The sequence below is a fragment of the Phocoena phocoena genome, chromosome 20 (genome assembly GCF_963924675.1).
Source record: "Phocoena phocoena chromosome 20, mPhoPho1.1, whole genome shotgun sequence".
NCBI lineage: Eukaryota > Metazoa > Chordata > Mammalia > Artiodactyla > Phocoenidae > Phocoena > Phocoena phocoena.
This window is the reverse complement of record NC_089238.1, coordinates 3,034,737-3,054,571: the sequence shown is the minus strand read 5'-3', so window position 1 is coordinate 3,054,571 and position 19,835 is coordinate 3,034,737. Positions and strand designations below refer to the sequence as shown.

General features: G+C 54.1%; 2 protein-coding genes across 2 annotated transcripts; both read left to right on the top strand.

Moving 5' to 3' along the window:
* The first annotated feature begins 15,578 nt into the window (after positions 1–15,578).
* ZNF580 (zinc finger protein 580) lies at positions 15,579–17,453 on the top strand. The gene is made up of 2 exons (XM_065899556.1): positions 15,579–15,799; positions 16,492–17,453. The coding sequence occupies exon 2, from the start codon at positions 16,504–16,506 to the stop codon at positions 17,020–17,022; it is 519 nt and encodes a 172-aa protein (XP_065755628.1). The 5' UTR covers positions 15,579–15,799; positions 16,492–16,503; the 3' UTR covers positions 17,023–17,453.
* Positions 17,454–18,509: 1,056 nt separating this feature from the next.
* On the top strand, positions 18,510–19,103 carry ZNF581 (zinc finger protein 581). The gene has a single exon (XM_065899601.1). It carries the CDS (start codon positions 18,510–18,512, stop codon positions 19,101–19,103), a length of 594 nt encoding a protein of 197 aa, XP_065755673.1.
* The last annotated feature ends 732 nt before the right edge of the window (positions 19,104–19,835 follow it).

Genomic DNA, 19,835 nt, shown 5'->3' with positions numbered 1-19,835 from the left:
CTGTGTTCCGCAACTAGAGAAAAGCCCATGCACAGCAATGAAGACCCAGTGCAGCCAAAAAATAAATAAAATTAAATCTTAAAAAAAAAAAGAATCAGCTGAACATGATGGTCTTTTAGGATCAACCTCTAAGTGATATTTAAGAGTTATAAGCCTATGTAATAGATGTATGCATGTTCACTATGTGATTCTTTCAACTTTTCTCTGTGGTTGAAAATTTCTGGGAATTCCCTGGTGGTCCAGTAGTTAAGACCCCATGCTGCCAATGCAGGGGCCCCGGGGTTCAATTCCCTGGTCAGGGAACTAAGATCCCACATGCTGTGCAGTGTGGCCAAAAGATTAAAACAGAAAAAAAGAAAGAAAAAATTTTCATAATAAAATGTGGGGTGGAGAGAGCTTGTAGGCAATTTTTTTTTTTTTTTTTTGCGGTACGCGGGCCTCTCACTGTTGTGGCCTCTCCCGTTGCGGAGCGCAAGCTCCGGACGCGCAGGCTCAGCGGCCATGGCTCATGGGCCCAGCCTCTCCGCGGCATGTGGGATCTTCCCGGACCGGGGCACGAACCCGCGTCCCCTGCATCGGCAGGCGGACTCCCGACCACTGCGCCACCAGGGAAGCCCTAGACGACTTTTTAAATCTGATTTTTGAAAACGTCAAATCAATCCCATGGACAATTCTTATCAGACTGTAAGCTCCCTGAAGGCAGAGACCACGTCTGTATAATTTCCTGCTGCGTCTCCAGCACCCACACTCGTGTCTGGGCATTCAGTACTGAATACAGGTGTTCAGCAGCTGTGTATTGAATTAATGAGTACATAAGTGTGTGGATGAATAAGAAGATGGTGATTATGGCTGTCTGAAGTCATAAGCCAACAGTCATCCTTAGATTGTAGATCATCCTCAAGCCTTCCTATTGGGTCTGCAGATTACAATAATACGGACAATAATAACTAGTGTGTGTTTATTTATTTATTTATTTTAAAATGGTTTATGTGTTCACTAATTCAACAAGCATTTCTTTTTAAAAATAATTAATTAATTGATGGATTTTCTTTTGGCTGTGTTGAGTCTCTGTTGCTGCACACGATCTTTGCTGTGGCCAGCGGGGGCTACTCTGTTGCAGTGCGCGGGCTTTTCATTGCGGTGGCTCCTCTTGTTGCGGAGCACGGGCTCTAGGCGTGCGAGCTTCAGTAGTTGTGGCTCGCGGGCTCTAGAGCGCAGGCTCAGTAGTTGTGGCGCACGGCCTTAGGTGCTCCATGGCATGTGGAATCTTCCTGGACCAGGGCTCGAACCCATGTCCCCTGCATTGGCAGGCGGATTCTTAACCACTGTGTCACCAGGGAAGTCCCACTAATGTTTATTGAGAACACACTGAGTGTCGGAGCAGGGTCAGATCCAGGTTTTGTAGGGTGTGAACTTTGTACAGCTTAGAAATACAAAATTTTAACTACAAAAAAGAGGTATACAAGAGAACATTTATTTAGCATGAGAAAATAAGTTGCAACCAATTACAAAATTCAAAAGATGACAGTTGCCACGCACAACCCCCCAAATTGAAAAGCACATATAGATAGCATTTTAACTAGTTTACTACCTGACTCAGCTCTATAATGCTTTCCCTCTATTTTCTTTGATTGGCTTTTTATATGACAACAATATTATAATATCATTTTCTGTAGATAGAATAGAAAGATTATCTGATCTTTCCTGTAATGTGATTGATCAAAACATTTCTTTACTATTAACTTAAGAAACTTTAATTTCAGATTCACAGTTATTTTAGTATTGTTGTCAAGTTTGGGAAAATTCTAAGCAAGATTCCTTCACCTGTGAATTTAAGGTTGCAGAGTGTTGCAAGTTTTTTTTTAATGTTATTTATCCTTTAAAAAACTGTTTAAGTTGAAGCATAATTGATTTACAATGTTGTGTTAGTTTCAGTTGTACAGCACAGTGATTTGGATATATATATATTTTTCAGATTCTTTTCCCTTATAGGTTATTACACAATATGGAGTAGAGTTCCCTGTGCTATACAGTTAGGTCCTTGTTGGTTATCTATTTTATATATAGTAGTGTGTATATGTTGATCCCAAGCTCCTAATTTATCCCTCTCCCCCTACATCTTTCCCCTTTGGTAACCATAAGCTTGTTTTCTATGTCTGCGGGATCTTTTTCTGTTTTATATATAAATTCATATGTATCATATTTTAGATTCCACATAGAAGTGATGTCATATGATATATGTCTTTCTCTGTCTGACTTCATCTAATATGATCATCTCTAGGTCCATCCATGTTGCTGCAAATGGCATTATTTCATTCTTTTTTTATGGCTGAGTAATATCCCATTGTATATACATGGCCCATCTTCTTTAGCCATTCATCTGTCGCTGGACATTTAGGTGCAAGTTTTTTGTTTTTTTTTTAAGCAGTGACTAATCTTAAGCACTCTTTGAATTGTCAGCACTCACTACCCAGGGAAAGCCTCGTGCAAGTGAGAAGCCTTGGAAGCTTAAGGTTCACTAGCTTAATGGTGAACCCACCTCTGCAGTTATGCTTAACTACTTTTGAAGGAAAGAATTACATCTGCTTTGCTATGTGTTAAGGAGAATCCTTGTAGATCGGGTTGGCAATCAGACTGGAACCTGGATGTGATGGTCCTGCATGCCTGTTTTAGGAGCCTTGCTGTTACTATCTACGTCACCTATTTTAAAACAGAAAAACCACTGAGGTTCTGGGAACTGGGAACCAGGAGACCCTGGCTTGATTCCCATTTGGTTCCTGGTTGACTAGTTTTGAGCAAGTTCCTTCCCCATTCTTGGCCTCATTTTCCCCAGCCTGTGTAAGGAGGCGGGCATTTCCCGATTTCCTTGTCTTGTCTCTGACACCGTCGGAACAAAAATGAAAGGAGAGACAGGAAACTCCTATAGACAGTGATCCTTTTGGGATCCCACTTATTAGAGGTGGGCCCAAGTGCAAATTGGATCCTTCCTCTCTGGGCCTCGTGTTTCCAGCCAGGGCATTTTCGCAAAGGGCCTGAAATGGGCCGCTTTAGCGCAGGGTCACCCCTTAGAAGTGCGGGGTCCCTCCTTTGCAGGGCCTTCCCTAAAAGCACTTCGCCATTGGCAGCCGTTTCTGCTCGGCCTTACCAGAGAGGCAGCTCAGAGGCAGCATGCATCGGTATTGAGCGAGGGGTCGGGGGGCTGATGGCCGATATTGTGGAGTTTAGAGGAGGAGCCGATAAGTACAGAACTAGGGAGAAGGGGGACCATAGAGAAGTTGGCGGTGGATAGAGGGGCCAGGGTGGGAGGCAAACGAGAGGCAGCGTGTGGGTAGAGGGGTGGGAGGGGGCAACCATAGAGAGGCTGGCCTGGGCTAGAAGGGCCGGGGGGGGGGGGCGGGGGTCGGGGAAATGGAGGGAGGTGTGGGGAAGAGAGTTGGCCTCCGAAGTTGGGAACTGAAGACGCAAAAGAAAAGACTCTCTGGTCAAGGTTTGGGGGTTTTGGCGTATGGTGTGGGGTGTTGGGTCTCGCTTAGTCACTACCACCGTGCCCTTGAGCAATGGACTCTCTCACTGAAAACTGAACGGATTAACCTCTTAGAGAAATTAAATAAAATCACGTATGAAAGTACCTAGCACAATAATGTCTTTGCACGGACAGTATGTAACACGTGGGAAGTAATGCTAATATATTTTCGCATGTTGACTCCTTTCTGCAGCTCTGAAATTCTTGAGGGCATTAAAATCCGGCATTTGAGCATTAACACCAAGATTTTGGAGGGATTTCTCAATCCCCACCGCCCCTTCCGTAGCTCAAACCTCGTTCTTCCTCATGTAGATTTCAGCACCAGACTGTTCCATAGTCCCCCAGCTTCCACTCTCTAGCCCACCAACATAACCAAACAGACCTTTCAAAAATTTGGAACTAATCTTGTCCTTTCCCAGCTCAAAATCCTTCCACGGCAAGAGGGCTTACCGCAAGACAAAAATCCCAACTCCTCTGCCTGGAGTTGGAAGCCCTGCATGTTGTAGTGCCCGCCAAGCTCTCCAGCCTCCTCTCTCGTCATCTGAGACATACAACGTGTGTCACGCCCCCATTGAAACACTCACACTTTCATTTCTCCAGGTGCCAGGTCTTAGGCTGGTCTTGCCGCCCAGAGTAACCTTTCCTGGGGGATCCTGGCCATTTTTTCAGGCCTTATTTCCTCCAGAAAGCAACCTCTGACTCCTGCCTACCTCAGGCTCCCAGGCTGGGTGAGGCACCCCTTCAGGCTGCCAGTTCCACCGGAATGCCTGTGAAGCCCTCACATGATAGTTCCCTGACTAGCTCCAGACTCTCCTGTGATGCCTGCAGCACAAACTCCCATGTTCTTCAGTCTGGTCTTTGTTGTCTCCAGTCAGCATCGTCCCTGGCTGGGCACATGGTGCCGAGTCACTCTGAAAGAAGAATAGTTGGGCTGTTTTCTGTCCTGGCTAACTCTCTTGTCCTCCAAGACTGAACTCAGGTGTCACCTCCAGGAAAACTTTCCAATTATTTTTCTTTTAGTTTTTTGGCCGCACTGCACAGCTTGCGGGATCTTAGTTCCCTGACCAGCGATGAGCCCATGCCCTTTGCAGTGGAAGCACGGAGTCCTAACCACTGGACGGCTAGGGAATTCCCAAACTTTCCAGTTCTATACTCCTCCCCCAGTTGGGTCCTGAGCCCCTTCTGGCCCCCTGGAGTGCCCTGTCATTGCACTTACGACCTTACATTGTAGCTGCCTGTTTGTTAGTTGGCCTCCTCTAGATTTGTCTGTCCAGTATGGTAGTCACCAGCCATGCATCGGTATTGAGCGCTTGAAATAGGATTAGGCCAAGTGGAGATGTGCTGTAAGGTGGCATCTGGCCACTACTAGCAAATACTGTTTTGAGAATGGCTGGTGCTGGCCTTGAGTCTGATGCAGTTCGGAAGATTCAAGTTCTCAGTGTTGCAGGAACGTGTCTGAAACCACATCTACGATGGCCACCCAGCTTCATTTTGGATGCCTGAACCATGGTGACTCCATTTTGATTTTTTTTTCCTTTCACTTATTTATCTTTTAAATTAATTTTTATTGGAGTATAGTTGCTTTACAATGTTGTGTTAGTTTCTTGCTGTACAGCAAAGTGAATCAGTCATACGTATACATATATCCACTCTTTTTTAGATTCCCTTCCCATCTGGGTCACCACAGACCATTGAGTAGAGTTCCCTGTGCTATACAGTAGGTTCTCATTAGTTATCTATTTTAGACATAGTGGTGTATATATGTCAATCCCAATCTCCCAGTTCACCCCCTCCCCCCATTTTCATTTTAAATGCGTTCTTTAATGGTTAACGCAGCTGGGCAGTGTACATTTGACAGGCCATAAGACAGGCTGTTCTGGTTAGCATAAAGTTCAAGTCAAATCATGTATCAGCCAGAAGGACTTCCCCGTACCTCAACGTATGAAAATTTCTTCCATCATAACTTCCATCTCGATATAGAAAAATAAAATTAAAAGGAAAAACAAAGAATGGTGGCCTCTGCATGACAGATGGGGAAACTGAGTCACCAAACAGGGAATGGTGTCACACAATGTTCTTCAGATTTCCCTGGAGAAGGGACTTCCCTGGTGGACCAGTGGTTAGGGCTCAGTGCTTTCACTGCCTTGGACCTGGGTTCAGTCCCTGGTCGGGGAGCTAAGATCCCACAAGCCTCTCGACCAGAATTGGAACCCTACTGTTTCTAAGCTGCCTCATTAACACCTGGCGTTTGCTATGAAATCCGCATGGGATGCCTAATCCTTCCAGACAGTCTGTACTGAGGCAAGAAGGGGCTCTTCATGACTTTACAGGGCTCCTTGCGGGTGGGAGCTCGGAAGCCCAGCCTTCTGGTTTTCCCTTGCCAGCATCTACAGCTAGCCTTGAGGGCTGTTTCACACTCAGGCAGCTCTTTCCCTAAACTTCTTTTAGCTTCAATCCTGTAACTCTCGAGGGCCATAGAACAATTTCCCCATAATGAAGATATTAGAGTTTTTTTGTTTGCACAGCGCAGCAAGCGGGATCTTAGTGCCCCGACCAGGGAAGCACGGAGTCTTAACCACTGGACCGCCAGGGAAGTCCAAAATGAAGATATTGGGGTGAGATAGTGTAAAGATCTCCGCGCTTTAGGATTTAGGATGTAATCCTGGCTCTGGCACCCCCTTGCTCTGGGACCATCAGCGTCTCACGTAACCTCTCTGGGCCTCAGTTTCCTCATCTGCGAAGCACTAGGACTGAATTTGAGACAGCTTCTCGTTTGAAGTCCTCCTCTCGGGCTCAGTCAGATTCTTTAGGGACGCTGTCCGTCGTTGAGCTTGTCTCGTGAATGTCATCCCTACCTGCTTCTCCCAGGTGCTAAGGTGGGGGCAGACATTTCAATATTTTGGTCTCTGTCGCCCCCAGGAGGCTTAGGAGAGTTCCTTGTCGCAGCAGTTTGTGCAATACCTCTAAGGTATTTATTGGCCTCTAAGGTAGAGAAAGGCAGGGACTACCTCAGTCTGGTTGGTTCATGTTTTTACCCCCGGAAGCTGGCGTATGGGAGACACTAAACAAATATTTGTTGAATGAATGACAGAGATTCAGGCCAGCGGAACAGAAGGCACTTGGAATTCTTCCTTTGAGGGTTTGTGTTTCCGGCCGGAAGGCTTTCTTGTGAACCCCATCCCTCTCCTGGCTGGTCGGAGCGCTATGGCTCCACTTAGGGCTCCCGGAAGGTGTAATCTCTTCGCCTCCTGCGTCCCGGGATCAGATTCTCGGGAGGCCTCTCCTCATAACTCACGGACAGCAAAGGCCATCCCTGGAGGAGGGGTCCAGGAGCACGAGGACGGGTGGGCAGCCGGGTGTGTGTGTGTGTGTGTGTGTGTGTGTGTGTATGTGTGTCAAAGACCGGACCCGACTGACCCATTGCGGGGACGATTGGGGAGGATCGAGGAGGTTCGTGTCGGAGGGCCCCTCGGGGACAGAGAAAAGGCAGAAACCAGGGAGGCCTTGGTGGGCTTCGGAAAGGGATGGTGGGGAGGTGGTGGAGTGGGTCGAATACAGACTCTGGAGGCGAGAGACTTCTTTCTGGGCGGATGGAAACACTTAATGGTGTCGCAGGACCAGCATGAAAGGAAGAAATCTTGGATCTGGGCAGAAGAAGAAACTCGGGGAGTTTGGGGGAGGTCCTAGAAGAGAAGAGTGATACCCTGATGGGGAGAAATGGAGACAAAGGAAAAGGACACCCTGCCCACCAGGGGTTTGAAAGAGGAGACGGAGGACAATATAGTAAAGCATGGGTCCCACAGATTCTGGGGCGTGTGAGATGACTCTGAGTGCACATCATAGGAATCGATTGATAGATGCAAGAGGCCTGTGCAAATCCCAGGAGCATGGAGATGTGGTAAAGTTAGAAAGTCTAGGGTTTGGGCACATGGAGAGAGGCCCGTGAAAAGTCCCCCAGCCCCTCGGAGAGATGAGGGGTTTAAGGAGTAGGGGGTGGAGGATGACGTAGGTAAGCAAAGATTGGGGGATGCAGAGAGGTCCTCTGGTCATCTCAACCCTTAGCTTACCTCTCTGCACCTTCAATCAATGCAGTTTTTCCTTCCTTTAGCTGCTCCTCTGATTCAAGGATGACCATGACTCGGACTTCCCCGGAGGTCCAGTGGTTAAGACTCCGTGCTTCCACTGCAGGGGGCGCAGGTTCGATCCCTGGTCAGGGAACTAAGATTCCGCATGCTGCGCAACGTGCCCCCCCCCAAAAAAAAAGTATGACCATGACTTTTTTTTTTTAATTTTTTTTTTTTTTAGATGTTGGGGATAGGAGTTTATTAATTTATTTATCTTGGCTGTGTTGGGTCTTCGTTTCTGTGCGAGGGCTTTCTCTAGTTGCGGCAAGCGGGGGCCACTCTTCATCGCGGTGCGCGGGCCTCTCACTGTCCCGGCCTCTCTTGTTGCGGAGCACAGGCTCCAGACGCGCAGGCTCAGTAGTTGTGGCTCACGGGCCTAGTTGATCCGCGGCATGTGGGATCCTCCCAGACCAGGGCTCGAACCCGTGTGCCCTGCATCGGCAGGCAGGTTCTCAACCACTGCGCCACCAGGGAAGCCCGACCATGACTTTTTTCTCATCAACTGTGGGTTCCCCCGCCCCAGTCAGGTGCTCCTCCCACAAGCCACAAGTTGGCCCTTCAGCCTCTGGCCGGATGGGCATACAATACACCTACACACACACAGTGCGAGTGGAGAAGCCCAATGACAAGCACGAAGTTTTGCCCAGCGTACAGCTGTCCCGAGTGACTACAGGGCTTCCAGAATGCTGTCTGTCTCAAGGCCTATGGCCTCTCACATCCGGTCATCTGGGGCTTCATCTCAGACTTGTGGCAAGGCCTTCCAATGCCCCAGCAGTCTTTGCCAGCCTCCGCTCATCTACTAGGCTCCCTGTACCTGCTCCGTCTGCCCCTGGCTGGTCAGGCTTGCCAGGGACCTGGCTCAGCATGTCCTGGTGTATTAGGGCAGACTGAGTCTCCTAATATGGGCACAAAACTGATGCCTTTGGGGAGCCACGTGCTGGGAATCTTTCCCAAGTTGCCAGCGTCCAGCTTGAGAGATGACGGTTGCAGAGCTAGACCCTGGCATCTCTAGTGGGCAAGACAACACCCTTTTCTGGGCTATTCTTGTTAAGACTGAATGATCTCTAGCCTTGGGGTGTGCTGCAAGTCTATGGGTGGCAGGGGAAGCAGGAGAAAGTAGCAAGAAAGATGCCCTCACCTCCCAGGGCCATTACTGGTCTCCTTTTCCCCTTTAGCCTTACCCAAGAGGCAGGGACCCTGGGTTTTAACTGCACCGTGTGGGCTTTGTGACTGGTGGGTTCACTCTCTGGCCTCAATAACCCCTTTAAAAACTAGGGATGAATTCTCTCCTCCCTGTCAGCGGCCAGATGGTAGCAATTTGCCAAATCTGCTGAGACATCTGTGTTCTTGTCTGGTTCTTCTTTGTTTCTTCCTCTCAGTTTTAAAACTGGGAATGTCCCGGGATGCATCTCAAACTCAGTCACCTATTTTGTCCTCACCTGTGCTCGCAAGCTCAAGTGGTCACTTATTGATCACCACACACATCCTACTGTGGCTTGAGGAAGCAGCTCAGGGTGATGCAAAAAGAGACGGGCCAACTCCCATCACACTTCTGCCCCATGTGCTTACAAACGTGTAAGAGCCTGTTTTACCTCAGGTAGCATCACGTCCTGCACTCGGAACTCTGCCCCTAAGTGTGTGGCCCCAGTGGGAAGGCATTCAAGTGCTCCAGCCACCGCAGCCAGCACCGGCTAACCCACCTGGGGTGGGTTGACCACTTTCCAGGGGGTGGCCCAATGCATCCTGGTGTATTCATCAGGGCAGGACTTCCTGGCTGGCTGTGGAGACTGAGGCCAGGAGTTCAGGTGTTCTCTAGACCCGGGTGTCACTTCCCTCCACCACTCCAGCCCTGTGGAGGGACTGGCATCATACAAGCCAGCCCCGACTAGCTGTGTGACCCAGGGCCGGTGACTACCCCTCTCTGGCCTTGGCTTTACCACCAACACGGAGAATGACACCTGACTCCATTTTCTTGCCATGTAACACATTAAATCACAAGGCCTGGGTTTCCTCAGCTGTCCCACCGGCTGAATAATTCTGGCTCTTTGTCTTTGCTGTGTAGCAGCCGACCAGTCACTAGCCCTTTCTGGTTTCTGTTCCTATTTGTAGGTAGACGGTCTATTTTCTTTCCTATTGAAGAAAGTATTTATTTTAGGACGACTAGTTTCTTCTCCAGCCCAGAAGGATAAAGCGACTTTTTTGTTTAATGTGGAACTTTTTTTTAAAAAGTCTTTATTGAGTTTGTTACAATATTGCTTCTGTTGTTTATGTTTTGGTTTTTTGGCTGCCGGTCATGTGGGATCCTAGCTCCCAGACTAGGGATCCAACTCAAACCCGCACCCCCTCCATTGGAAGGCTGAGTCTTAACCACTGGACTGCCAGGGAAACCATAAAGTGACTTTTAAAGAAAAGTCACAACTTTTCGGACAAAAAGCCATCCCTTTTGTCTTCCCTCCCTCTGTATCTACCACGTCGCCAATGACTTTATATTGGCTTTTCTCCGCCTTATTGCAGAGAAGTCAGGCGGGCAGACACCCGGAACCATTGTTCGCGGGTGTTTGTTTCCCGCCGGGGCGGATTTCTGGGGCCGCGCCTGGCCGAGACGGAGGCAGGAGTGGGAGCCGTCTCCGGGCTCTCCGAGTCCACCACCCGGCGCGGCGGACCTCCTGGGGCCGCCCCTCGAGCCGCTTCCCACCGCGCTCGGACCCGAGAGACCTCCGCACCGCGAGCCGGCGCCGGGAGGTAGGCGCTGAGCTCCGGGCGCCCGGAGAGGCCCGAGCGGTGCGTCCGCTGGGTCACTCGCTTAGACTCGCGGGCGCGGGATGGAGAGGCTTTGAGCTGGTGAGTTCCGGAGAAAGAACTTAATCTACTCGCCCGTCTGTCCTCCCCTCAGCCTCCCAAAGTGTACCTTGACCCTGAATCTCTCTGGAGGCCATGGGCCTCTCCCTCCCTAGGGTGGTCCCCGCCCCTAAGCCGGCCCCCTCCTCTTCCTCCACCCCCGCCAGCCCCATCCTGCGGCCTCAGCCCGCCTCTCAGGGACCGTCACCTGCTCACTGACGGGAATGGTGTTCCCTACACGTGCACACGGAGGAGGCCCCCTGGCTGGAGCCCAACACCCCCCCACCCCCGCAAGGCTTCAGTTGTCCCCAGCGTTTTCAGGTCTTCAAGAGCTGCCCGCACCGCAGGAGCTACAGCATCTCCCACTCAGAACTCCGGCCCTTCGTCTGTGGCAAGGCCTTCAAGCGCCCCGGCGAGGTATCGCTTCATACGCCAGCTCCGGTTGGGTCGGGCTCACACCTGCCCGCTGTGTTCTGGCGTTTTCAGGATGCCGGGCAGCAGGCGCAGCACGTTCTGGACCACTTGGCTGGAAGGAATTTCCTGGACCATGGAGAGACTGCAGGGGCTCCATAGAATCTCGTGTTTCTGGTACAGAAGGTAGAGGCTGGGGTTTTGGCCTCACTGTTTACTTGCTGTGTGACCTGAGGCTGCCTCTGTGGGTCTCAGTTTCCTCATCCTGAAATAGGGAGTGGCTTGTGTTTCCCAGCCATCCTGGCTGGGGGTGAGAAGCAGGAGTCTCTTGCTGAATTCCTGACTGTGCCACAGCCTCTGTTTATAGCCTGAGTTAGATCACCATCCCATTCTGGAACTCAGTTTCCCAATCTGTAAGATGGGATAGAATGAAACATCCTTATCAGGGGAGCTGCAAACTCACCTAATACGAAGGTAGCACCAACTGCTCCATCACTTCTTTACAGCAACTCGTGGTGCCTGCTGAGACAGGTGCAGATAACGTTAGTTAGTTTTGATTCTTTTTTAATCGCAGGGGTGGGGCTGGAACACAAGTGAGGTGGGAGCCTCTCCTCTGCAGTGTGAGTTACTGGCTGGAGTGCTTTCCTAGGGCCACGTCCCTAGGTCCCATTAGGGGACTGTGAGATGCCATGTGGGGCTGGGATGAGGTGGATTGGCTGGGCCACCTCATGAAGGGCTTCAAATCCCAGGCTGAGGAACCTGGGGACTTGGTCCTGAGGGTCATGGGGGCCGTGACAAGATTTTGTGCAGAGGTTACATATGAGATAGCTGTGAGAGGAGTGTCAAGGAGAGCCGGGGCAGTCCTGGGGGCCAAGATAGCAGGGAGAAGGCTGGTGCAGGGGCCCTGCGCAGGAAGGAGGGGCCAGAGCTGGGGCTTGGGGAGCAGAGGGGAACATTCAGGATGAGGGAGGGATAGAACTTGGTGCCTTCTGGCTTTGGGGAGTGTAGAAGTGGGGGGGGGGCGGGATGAGGATGTTAGCGCTTCCAGACTGGTGTGGATGTGGGGCTTAATTATGATCCTGTCCCAGGAGAGAAGCAAGGCTTTTTGTTTTGGTCGGGGAGATGCTTTACCTTTGGACGGGGTGACTGAATTCATTCATTCAACCAATGCTGAACCGAGCCCCCACCCTCTCCCCAGACCTTTGCTAGGTTCCGAGGGTAGAATGTTGCCTAGGACAGAGCGGGAAAAGCAGGCAGTAAAGTAGCAAATCCAAAAACGAGCAAGACTGCTACGGACTGCAGTACGAGATGTGGAGGGAATGGCCTGACCAGACCAGAGCAGGGCCTCACCTGCTCACCAGCTTGAGCTCTGACACAACCAGCAGCCGCTTCAGTGACGAAGGATTACTCGAGTTGAGACCTGAATGGCCAGAAAGGGTGTGTCCTTGTGAGGGGCTGGGAGGAGTATTCCAGAGGGCAGAACAGCAAACACAAGGCCCTGGAAGTGGGCCGGGTGGGCTGGGCGGCACTGTGGTGGTGGCAGCTTCTGAGTTTTATTCCAAGTGCAGCAAGGAGGGTTTTAGGTCAGGTGATGACATGATTCTGTGGGTTAGCGTCATTATACTGCTGCAGTGTTGCCATAGAGAGAAGGGACGGGGGCGGGGGTGGGGGGTGGGGGTGGGGGTGGAGGCCGTCATGGTGAGCTGGGCCGGTGGCGGCAGTGGGTTGGGGAGAAGCATGAGGTGCTTGCAGACAGTGGCCATGAGCTCTGACTCGGTCAGTTAGAAGCACGTGCTGTCCAGCGGATGTGTGACCTCAGTCCCAATCACGTGACCTCTCGGAGCTTCTGTTTCCTCATCTATAAAATAGGCATCCGCATGGCACCTCCCTCCTGGGTCTGCTCTGATGGTTCAGTGCATTTAGTGATGGCTGGCACCATAGGAAGGGCCCAATAAACGTTGGTCCTTGTCATTATTTCCAGAGTTCGGGGTGGGCTGGGCTGGGCTGGGCTGGACTGGGCGTGGCTCTCATGGACAAAGTAAGTTTCATGGGTCTGAAACTCAAGAAAGGGATCTGGGTGGGAGACTCCTGTGGTAGTTGTGTGTGGAGCCCAGGATCTATGTTGCCCCCTTGGGAGACATTTGGCCAAGTCTCTTGTCACAGCTAGGGGGGGAGTGAGATTGAGGGGTGAGAGACGGTGCTCTTGGCATCTGAAGCGTGGAGGCCAGGGATGCTGCTCCATATCCTACAGTGCACAGGACAGCCCCCCACAACAAAGAATGATCCAGCCCCAAAATGTCAGTAGTGCCAAAGTTGAGAAGCCTGGTGTAGACAGAAGGTGTAGTTACCCCTTTAAACCGCGCACACCCTTTCAGTTCACGTTTCTACTCTCCCTACTGCCCCCACCCCATAAAATTACAAAAGAGGAAGAACCTCTAGGACAACAGTTTCCAGTAGAGAGCCATGCTTTAAAAAGTGAAGAGGAACAGCTGAAATTAATTTAATAACATACTTAACCCAGTCAGTATACCCAGAGTATCATTTCTAAATGTTATCAACATAAAAGTCATTCATGAGATACTTTACACTCTTTTCACACTCAGTCTTCAGAATCTTTTAGGTGTCTTGCATTTATGACACATCTCAGTTCAGACCGGACACATGCCAAATGCTTAAGAGCTGTCTGTGGCCGGTGGCTGCCCTTTAGGACGGCACAGTTCCGGAGGCTCTTTAATTGAAGCCTAAGATCACGGTTGTTGGGTCACTGGAGGTTTCTTGAAGGTTTTCTGAGAATGCTTCATCAGTTTCAGTTTACTGTTGCCCCATCTAGAGACTTTTTTCAATAGCTGGCAATGTGTGTGTGCATCTTCTGGCTTTTTACATATTGCCCAGTAAAACACTAAGACATATCTGTGATCCAAACCAAATATAACTGTGCCCTCTCTGGCCCGCGGGTCTCCAGTTTGCAACTGGTTGAGGGTGGTTTAGGAGCTGTACCGTAAGGTGGGCAGCGGTTAGCCACCTGTGGCTAATTTAGATTTAAATTAAGAGAAATGAAATACCATTTAAAATTCAGGTCCTCAAGCCCTAGCCACATTTCTAATGAGCAATAGCCTCACGCGGCTAGTGGCTGTCCCAGTGGACAACGCGCAGATCATAGAACTTTTTCATCATCCCAGAAAGTTCTTTTCAGCAGCTTTCTCGGACGCACCTGTGGCCAAGCCGGGGTCCTTGGTCTGGGCGCGACCGTAACGCCGGTTCTCTCCCTTCTGTGCCCCCAGCTGCCTCCCCTCCCCAGCTGCAGCGGCCGCCCCCCTCTGGTTCCCCCGGCGCCACGACCTGCTCGTGGACACGCGCAGCATTCGCTACTAGTTCACCGCGCAGCTGGAGGACGAGCTGCGGGCGCCCCCCGGCGCTGCACTCGACGTTCCAACCTTCCGCGTGCGCCGCGTGCCCCAGGCCTTCCAGCGCTCCGGCCACCTGGCGCGGCCTGGCGCCGACCGCCGCACTAGGTTCCGGATCTGGCCTGGCTGCCCTGCCTCTTTCTGGTCAACGCGCTCCTGCACCAGGACGCGGCCGCCGGACCTCGGCTTCCTCTCTGCGCGCGGGAGCATCGGGCCCACCGCGCTTTGTGCCGACACCACCCAGACACTGTCGCTGCTGCTCCTTGCGCCTCAGTCTCCCCCTTCCTCGATGGGAAGAGCCACTCTCGCCCACCTCTGCGTCTGGCAGGGTCTGGCCCTCTCGGGCCGTCCGTCTCCCCACCTGTCCGATGGGAAGAGCCACGCTTGCCCACCTCTGCATCTGGCAAGGTTTGGCCCTGTCTGCACCTCGGTCTCCCCATTTGCCCAGCCGACAGAAACTAACCTCTTCCCGCTCTCTGCCTCGTTTGGAAGGGGATGCAGGCGGGTCGGCCAGTGGGAAGAGGACGGATTGGGCGCGTCCGTTCCTTGTGGGACTTCGGGAAAAGACAGCCTCGCCTAGTCTCGTCTACTAATCAGTCTCTGTCCCAGAGAATGAACTGTCCCCGTAGAGGATGGGAAGGGAGCCGGGGGCAGGGGGCGGGCTGTGTGGTTCCCGCGCGCTCGGCCCCTCTCCTTTCTCGCGATCCCTAGATACTCAAAAAAAGCGGGCCGTCAGAGCGGCGGGCTGTGGGGTGGCGGAACCTTCCTTGAGGCGCGCGCGTTTCCGGTCGGCGCCCTTTCCCAGGGACGCCGCCGCCCCTCGCGCCCCCGCGCCCCCCGCGCCCGCGTCCCCGGCGCCGCCGGCCCGGAGCTCCCCCAAGCCTCGGTCCCGCCGCCGCCGGCACTCGCGAGGGGAAGCCCGGGCCGCTCGGGACCTCGGCTTGCTCCTCCGGACCCGAGAAGCCGCTGTACCGGGTACGGGGGCCGGGATGGAGGGAGGAGCCTGGCTCCGGGACGGCGTGAGGCCGGGCAGGGCTGGGGGAGGGGCTGGTGATAACGGGGGTGGGGGTGGGGCTGGGGCACGGCGGGGAAGGAGCCGGGGCTCGGGGGACAGGCAGGAGGGAGTGCGGGAGCGAGGGGTTCCTGGGGGCGTAGTGGAAAGGGGGACACAGGGGCTCTGGGGTTACAGAAGGAAGCGGAGCAGAGAAGTGGGGTGGAGGCGCTGTGCTGGTACAGCAGGGATAGGAATGGGGACATAAAGATGCCAGATGCATGCAGAAGAGAGGGAGAAGGGGGCTTGGGAGAGGGACTCGGGGTCCCTGGTGTGTGTCACGGGGAGTGAGAGGAGGCCCCGAGGGGTATAGAGAGGAACAGCAAAGATGTCAGTGGCTTATACCTAAGGGCTGGGGAGAGAGAGGGGCCCTTGGGTGGAGATGTAGCAGGTGGCAAAGTTCATGGGCCGTGGGCTACGTAGAAGGCCGGCAGTTGAGGCGTCCTAGGTACGCATACCTGAAATTTCGAGGACAGGTTAGGTCATGGGAGAGGATGTTGAAACCTTAAGGTGCTAAATGTAGGAACAGGATAGAGGAGCCCTGGGTGAAAAGTGGGGAATTGGGTTAGTGGGGCTCCGGGGATGTACCTAGAGAGGAAATTAAGAGAGGCTACAGCTGTATCCAGAGATGGGAGGCCTTCCAGGGAACCTAGTGGGGATGGAGATCTAGGAGGGTCTGGAGGCCAAAGAAAGGCTGCTGCGGTGGTCCTGGGGGGAGAGGATGCAACCTGAGCTGGAGCTGGGAAGAAGAGGAAGCGACCCATTAGAGAAATTCTGGAGGCAAGAGCCCTGGCGTGACATGAAAGAGGCTATGAAGATGTAAAGGGGGAAATAGAGTTGGAAATTGATTGGCTTTTGGGGTGGAGGAGGAGGGAAGTGGCTGGGTGAAGCCCTCTGGTCCAGCTGGGGGATGAGAGGAGGACCCGGGAGGAAAGGCAGGTCAGGGCCCTGAGATGCTGAGCTTAGTTGTAGAAGCCCCTGAAGCTGCTTGATGCAAGTAGAGCGATCTGGCCTAGAAGCAGTTTCTTTTTTTGTAGGGAAGGTAGGTCAGTGGTACAGAGAGGGTAACAAGCAGTGAGAATTGGTACACTCTCCCCAGGAAGTGGCGATTTTAATTTCTCTCCCCTCCGCCGCTCCCAGCTGCCGCTCCAGATGCTCCTGCTGCCGCCGCGGCCACCCCACCCTCGGTCCTCCTCTCCGGAGACCATGGACCCGCCGCCCCCCAAGGCTCCCCCTTTCCCCAAGACGGAAGGCCCTTCCTCCACTCCTTCCTCGGCGGCGGGGCCCCGACCCCCGCGGCTGGGCCGCCACCTGCTCATCGACGCCAACGGGGTCCCCTACACATACACGGTGCAGTTGGAGGAGGAGCCCCGGGGCCCGCCACAGTGCGAGGCACCAACGGGAGAGCCAGGCCCTCGCAAGGGCTACAGCTGCCCTGAGTGCGCCCGGGTCTTTGCCAGCCCTCTGCGGCTGCAGAGCCACCGCGTGTCGCACTCGGACCTCAAGCCCTTCACGTGCGGCGCCTGCGGCAAGGCCTTCAAGCGTTCCAGCCACCTGTCGCGGCACCGTGCCACGCACCGTGCCCGCGCCGGCCCACCGCACACCTGCCCGCTCTGCCCACGCCGCTTCCAGGACGCAGCGGAGCTGGCGCAGCACGTGCGCCTCCACTAAGTTCCAGACCCGGCCTGTGCTGACCGGCCCCTCTCTGGGCCACCACGTCTGACCCACACAGCGTCACTCCCACACACATTCCCTTACTCCGCTGAGGTTACTGCCTTACCCTGGGCCTCAGTTTCCCCAACTATCTAAAGGGAGAAACATTCCTTCCCTCCCTCCCTCTCTAGCTGTGTGATGTAGACCAAGTCGTTGCCCCTCCCAGTGCCTGGGAGCCAGTCGGAGCCCAGTTTCCGCCCAACTGTGCTGTGTGAGCCTTTGCAAGCGGCGTAACCTCTCTGAGCCTTGGTTGTCCGCCCCGAAGTGGTGAACTGTTGTCTGCGTGGAAGATTTGACAAAAGAGTACGGGCACAGTCTGGCTTATTTCTGTGTCGCCCCATTTCCACCCACCACCCTCACCCTTTACTCAATAAACATTCCGCACTCCATTTTAGGGCTCTTATTTGCTTATGGGAGCGGTGGGGGCGGACGGGGTGAAGCAGGCAGCGGGGTTGGGGGATGGAAACCGGACCATAAGCACCTGGGAACCTTCATCTCGGCCTGTGTTTCTGGCCGGAGCCGTTTCCTGATGGCCCAGGCGCCCCCGCCCCCACCGCCCTACCCTGGACCCTCTTCTCTTTACCCTGGTCTTCTCTCCCCTTACCCGGCGCCGCCAGCTCTTGGGGGATACCCTGAGGCCACCGACCCGCCGCCATCTGCAACCACGGGAGTAGCCCGGGGCCGTTCCGGAGTCGCCCGGACCCGAGAGGCTGCTGCACCGGGTACGGGGGCCGGGAGGCGGGAGGGAGCCGGAGCGGGCCGTAGGGAGGGGCGGGGCCGGGTGAGCGGGTACCTGTGCGCTGGGCGGGGAGGGGCTGTTCCGACGGCTCGGAGGGGGCGCTGCCGAGAACTTGCGTAGAGAGGCCTGAAGGCCCGGGCCGCTGGTGGAACCCTAGAGAGCGCTGGGACACTGCCAGGACTGGGGGGTGGATGGGCGCGGACTGGAGAGAACCTGCAGGTAGCCGGGCGAGGGGAGGTGGGCGGGTTAGGACGTGGGGTTCCCAACGTGACAACCCATTTGAGAAGGCCTGAGTGCATATAGAGGGGGTAGGAAATGCTTCTTGGTGGAATATGTAGGATGGACTGACACCCAGACTGGGATCAGTGGCGTGGACAAGGGAGAGGCCTGGAGGTCTATTAGGTGGGGCCTGCGGGCAACCTGTGACCTGAGGGGGGCACAAAGCGGAAAGATAAAGAGAGCCTGTGCGTACAGTCGGTGGTGGAACAGAATCGGAGAGGTTTTTCAAGGAGGGGGTGCGTAGGAGCCTTACAGAGGGTCACAGAGTTCAGGACCGAAGGACTGGAGAGATGGGGGATGGGGGTTGCAGAATTCCTGAGTAGGCTACATAGAGAGAGGAGAACAGAGCCCGTGGGGCTGAGCTTCCCTCCTCTACTGTAACCTTCTCATCCTCTCTCCCTCCACCAGGCCTCAGTCACCCCTCCGGATGCTGGTGCTGCCGTCCCCCTGCCCCCAGCCCCTGGCGCTTCCCTCCGCTGAGGCCATGGAGGCGCCTCCCCCTCGAACAGGCGGGTCCCCAGAACCCGGACCTTCCTCTTCCACAGGATGTCCCCAGACTTCGTCCCCTTCGAGGCCCAACCACTACCTGCTCATAGACACCCAGGGCGTCCCGTACACCGTGCTGGTGGACGAGGAGTCTCAGAGAGAGTCCGGACCCGATGGGGCTTCGGCTCAGAAAAAGTGCTACAGCTGCCCAGTGTGCTCCCGGGTCTTCGAGTACATGTCTTACCTTCAGCGACACAGCATCACCCACTCGGAGGTCAAGCCCTTTGAGTGTGATACCTGCGGGAAGGCATTCAAGCGGGCCAGCCACCTGGCGCGGCACCATTCCATTCACCGGGCAGGTGGCGGGCGGCCCCACGGCTGCCCGCTCTGCCCTCGCCGCTTCCGAGAGGCGGGCGAGCTGGCCCAGCACAGCCGGGTCCACTCCGGGGAGCGCCCCTACCAGTGCCCGCACTGTCCACGCCGATTTATGGAGCAGAACACGCTGCAGAAGCACGCTCGGTGGAAGCATCCCTGAGCCAGGCTGCGGGGTACCTCGGGTACCATGGGATTCTGTGGGGAGCGTGGACTCCCGTCGCCCTCAGACAGCCGGGAGCGCCAGAGGCTGGGCTGCGGGGGCCCTGGACACAAACACAGGACCCCCCCCCCCCCGTGGGGAGGCTGAGCCCTGCCTTGAGGAGTAATCTTCGGGTCCTCAATGTTTTGGAGATAAGGATGGGAAAAAGACCTCACGTTTACAGCGTGGAGTCCTCTAACCTCAGAGACATCAGCGAGTCCACGGCTGAGTCCTGACTGGAGGGGTAGGGAGCAGAGTGCTGTGCGTTGAAGTTCTCGGGCCTGGAAACCCGTGGTTGGGGGCCATCAGGAATCTGCAGCATCTTGCTGAGGCCCCCCTGCGAGGCTGGGGGAAGGGGCCCCAGACCTGCTTCCCACTCCCCAGCCAGGGTCTGAGACTGGACACTCACTAAACACGGGTTCCACTTTGAGCGTGTGAGGTTTTGGGGGACCGTGTCTCTGCCGACTGCCTAGCACAGAGACTGAGCAAGTGCCTGGCCCACTTGGGCCTTGGCTTGCCTGGGAAGGTTGGCCTGCACTGGGGTTCGTCCTACCTTGGCTCCTGACCACCTGTGTCATATAGGCCGAATGTTTTCAAATATTTCTTTTTTTTTTAAACCACGATCCATTGTAAGAAACATTTTATATGGCAACCCCGTATAGACACACAATATATGCAAAACAGAGGTTTAAC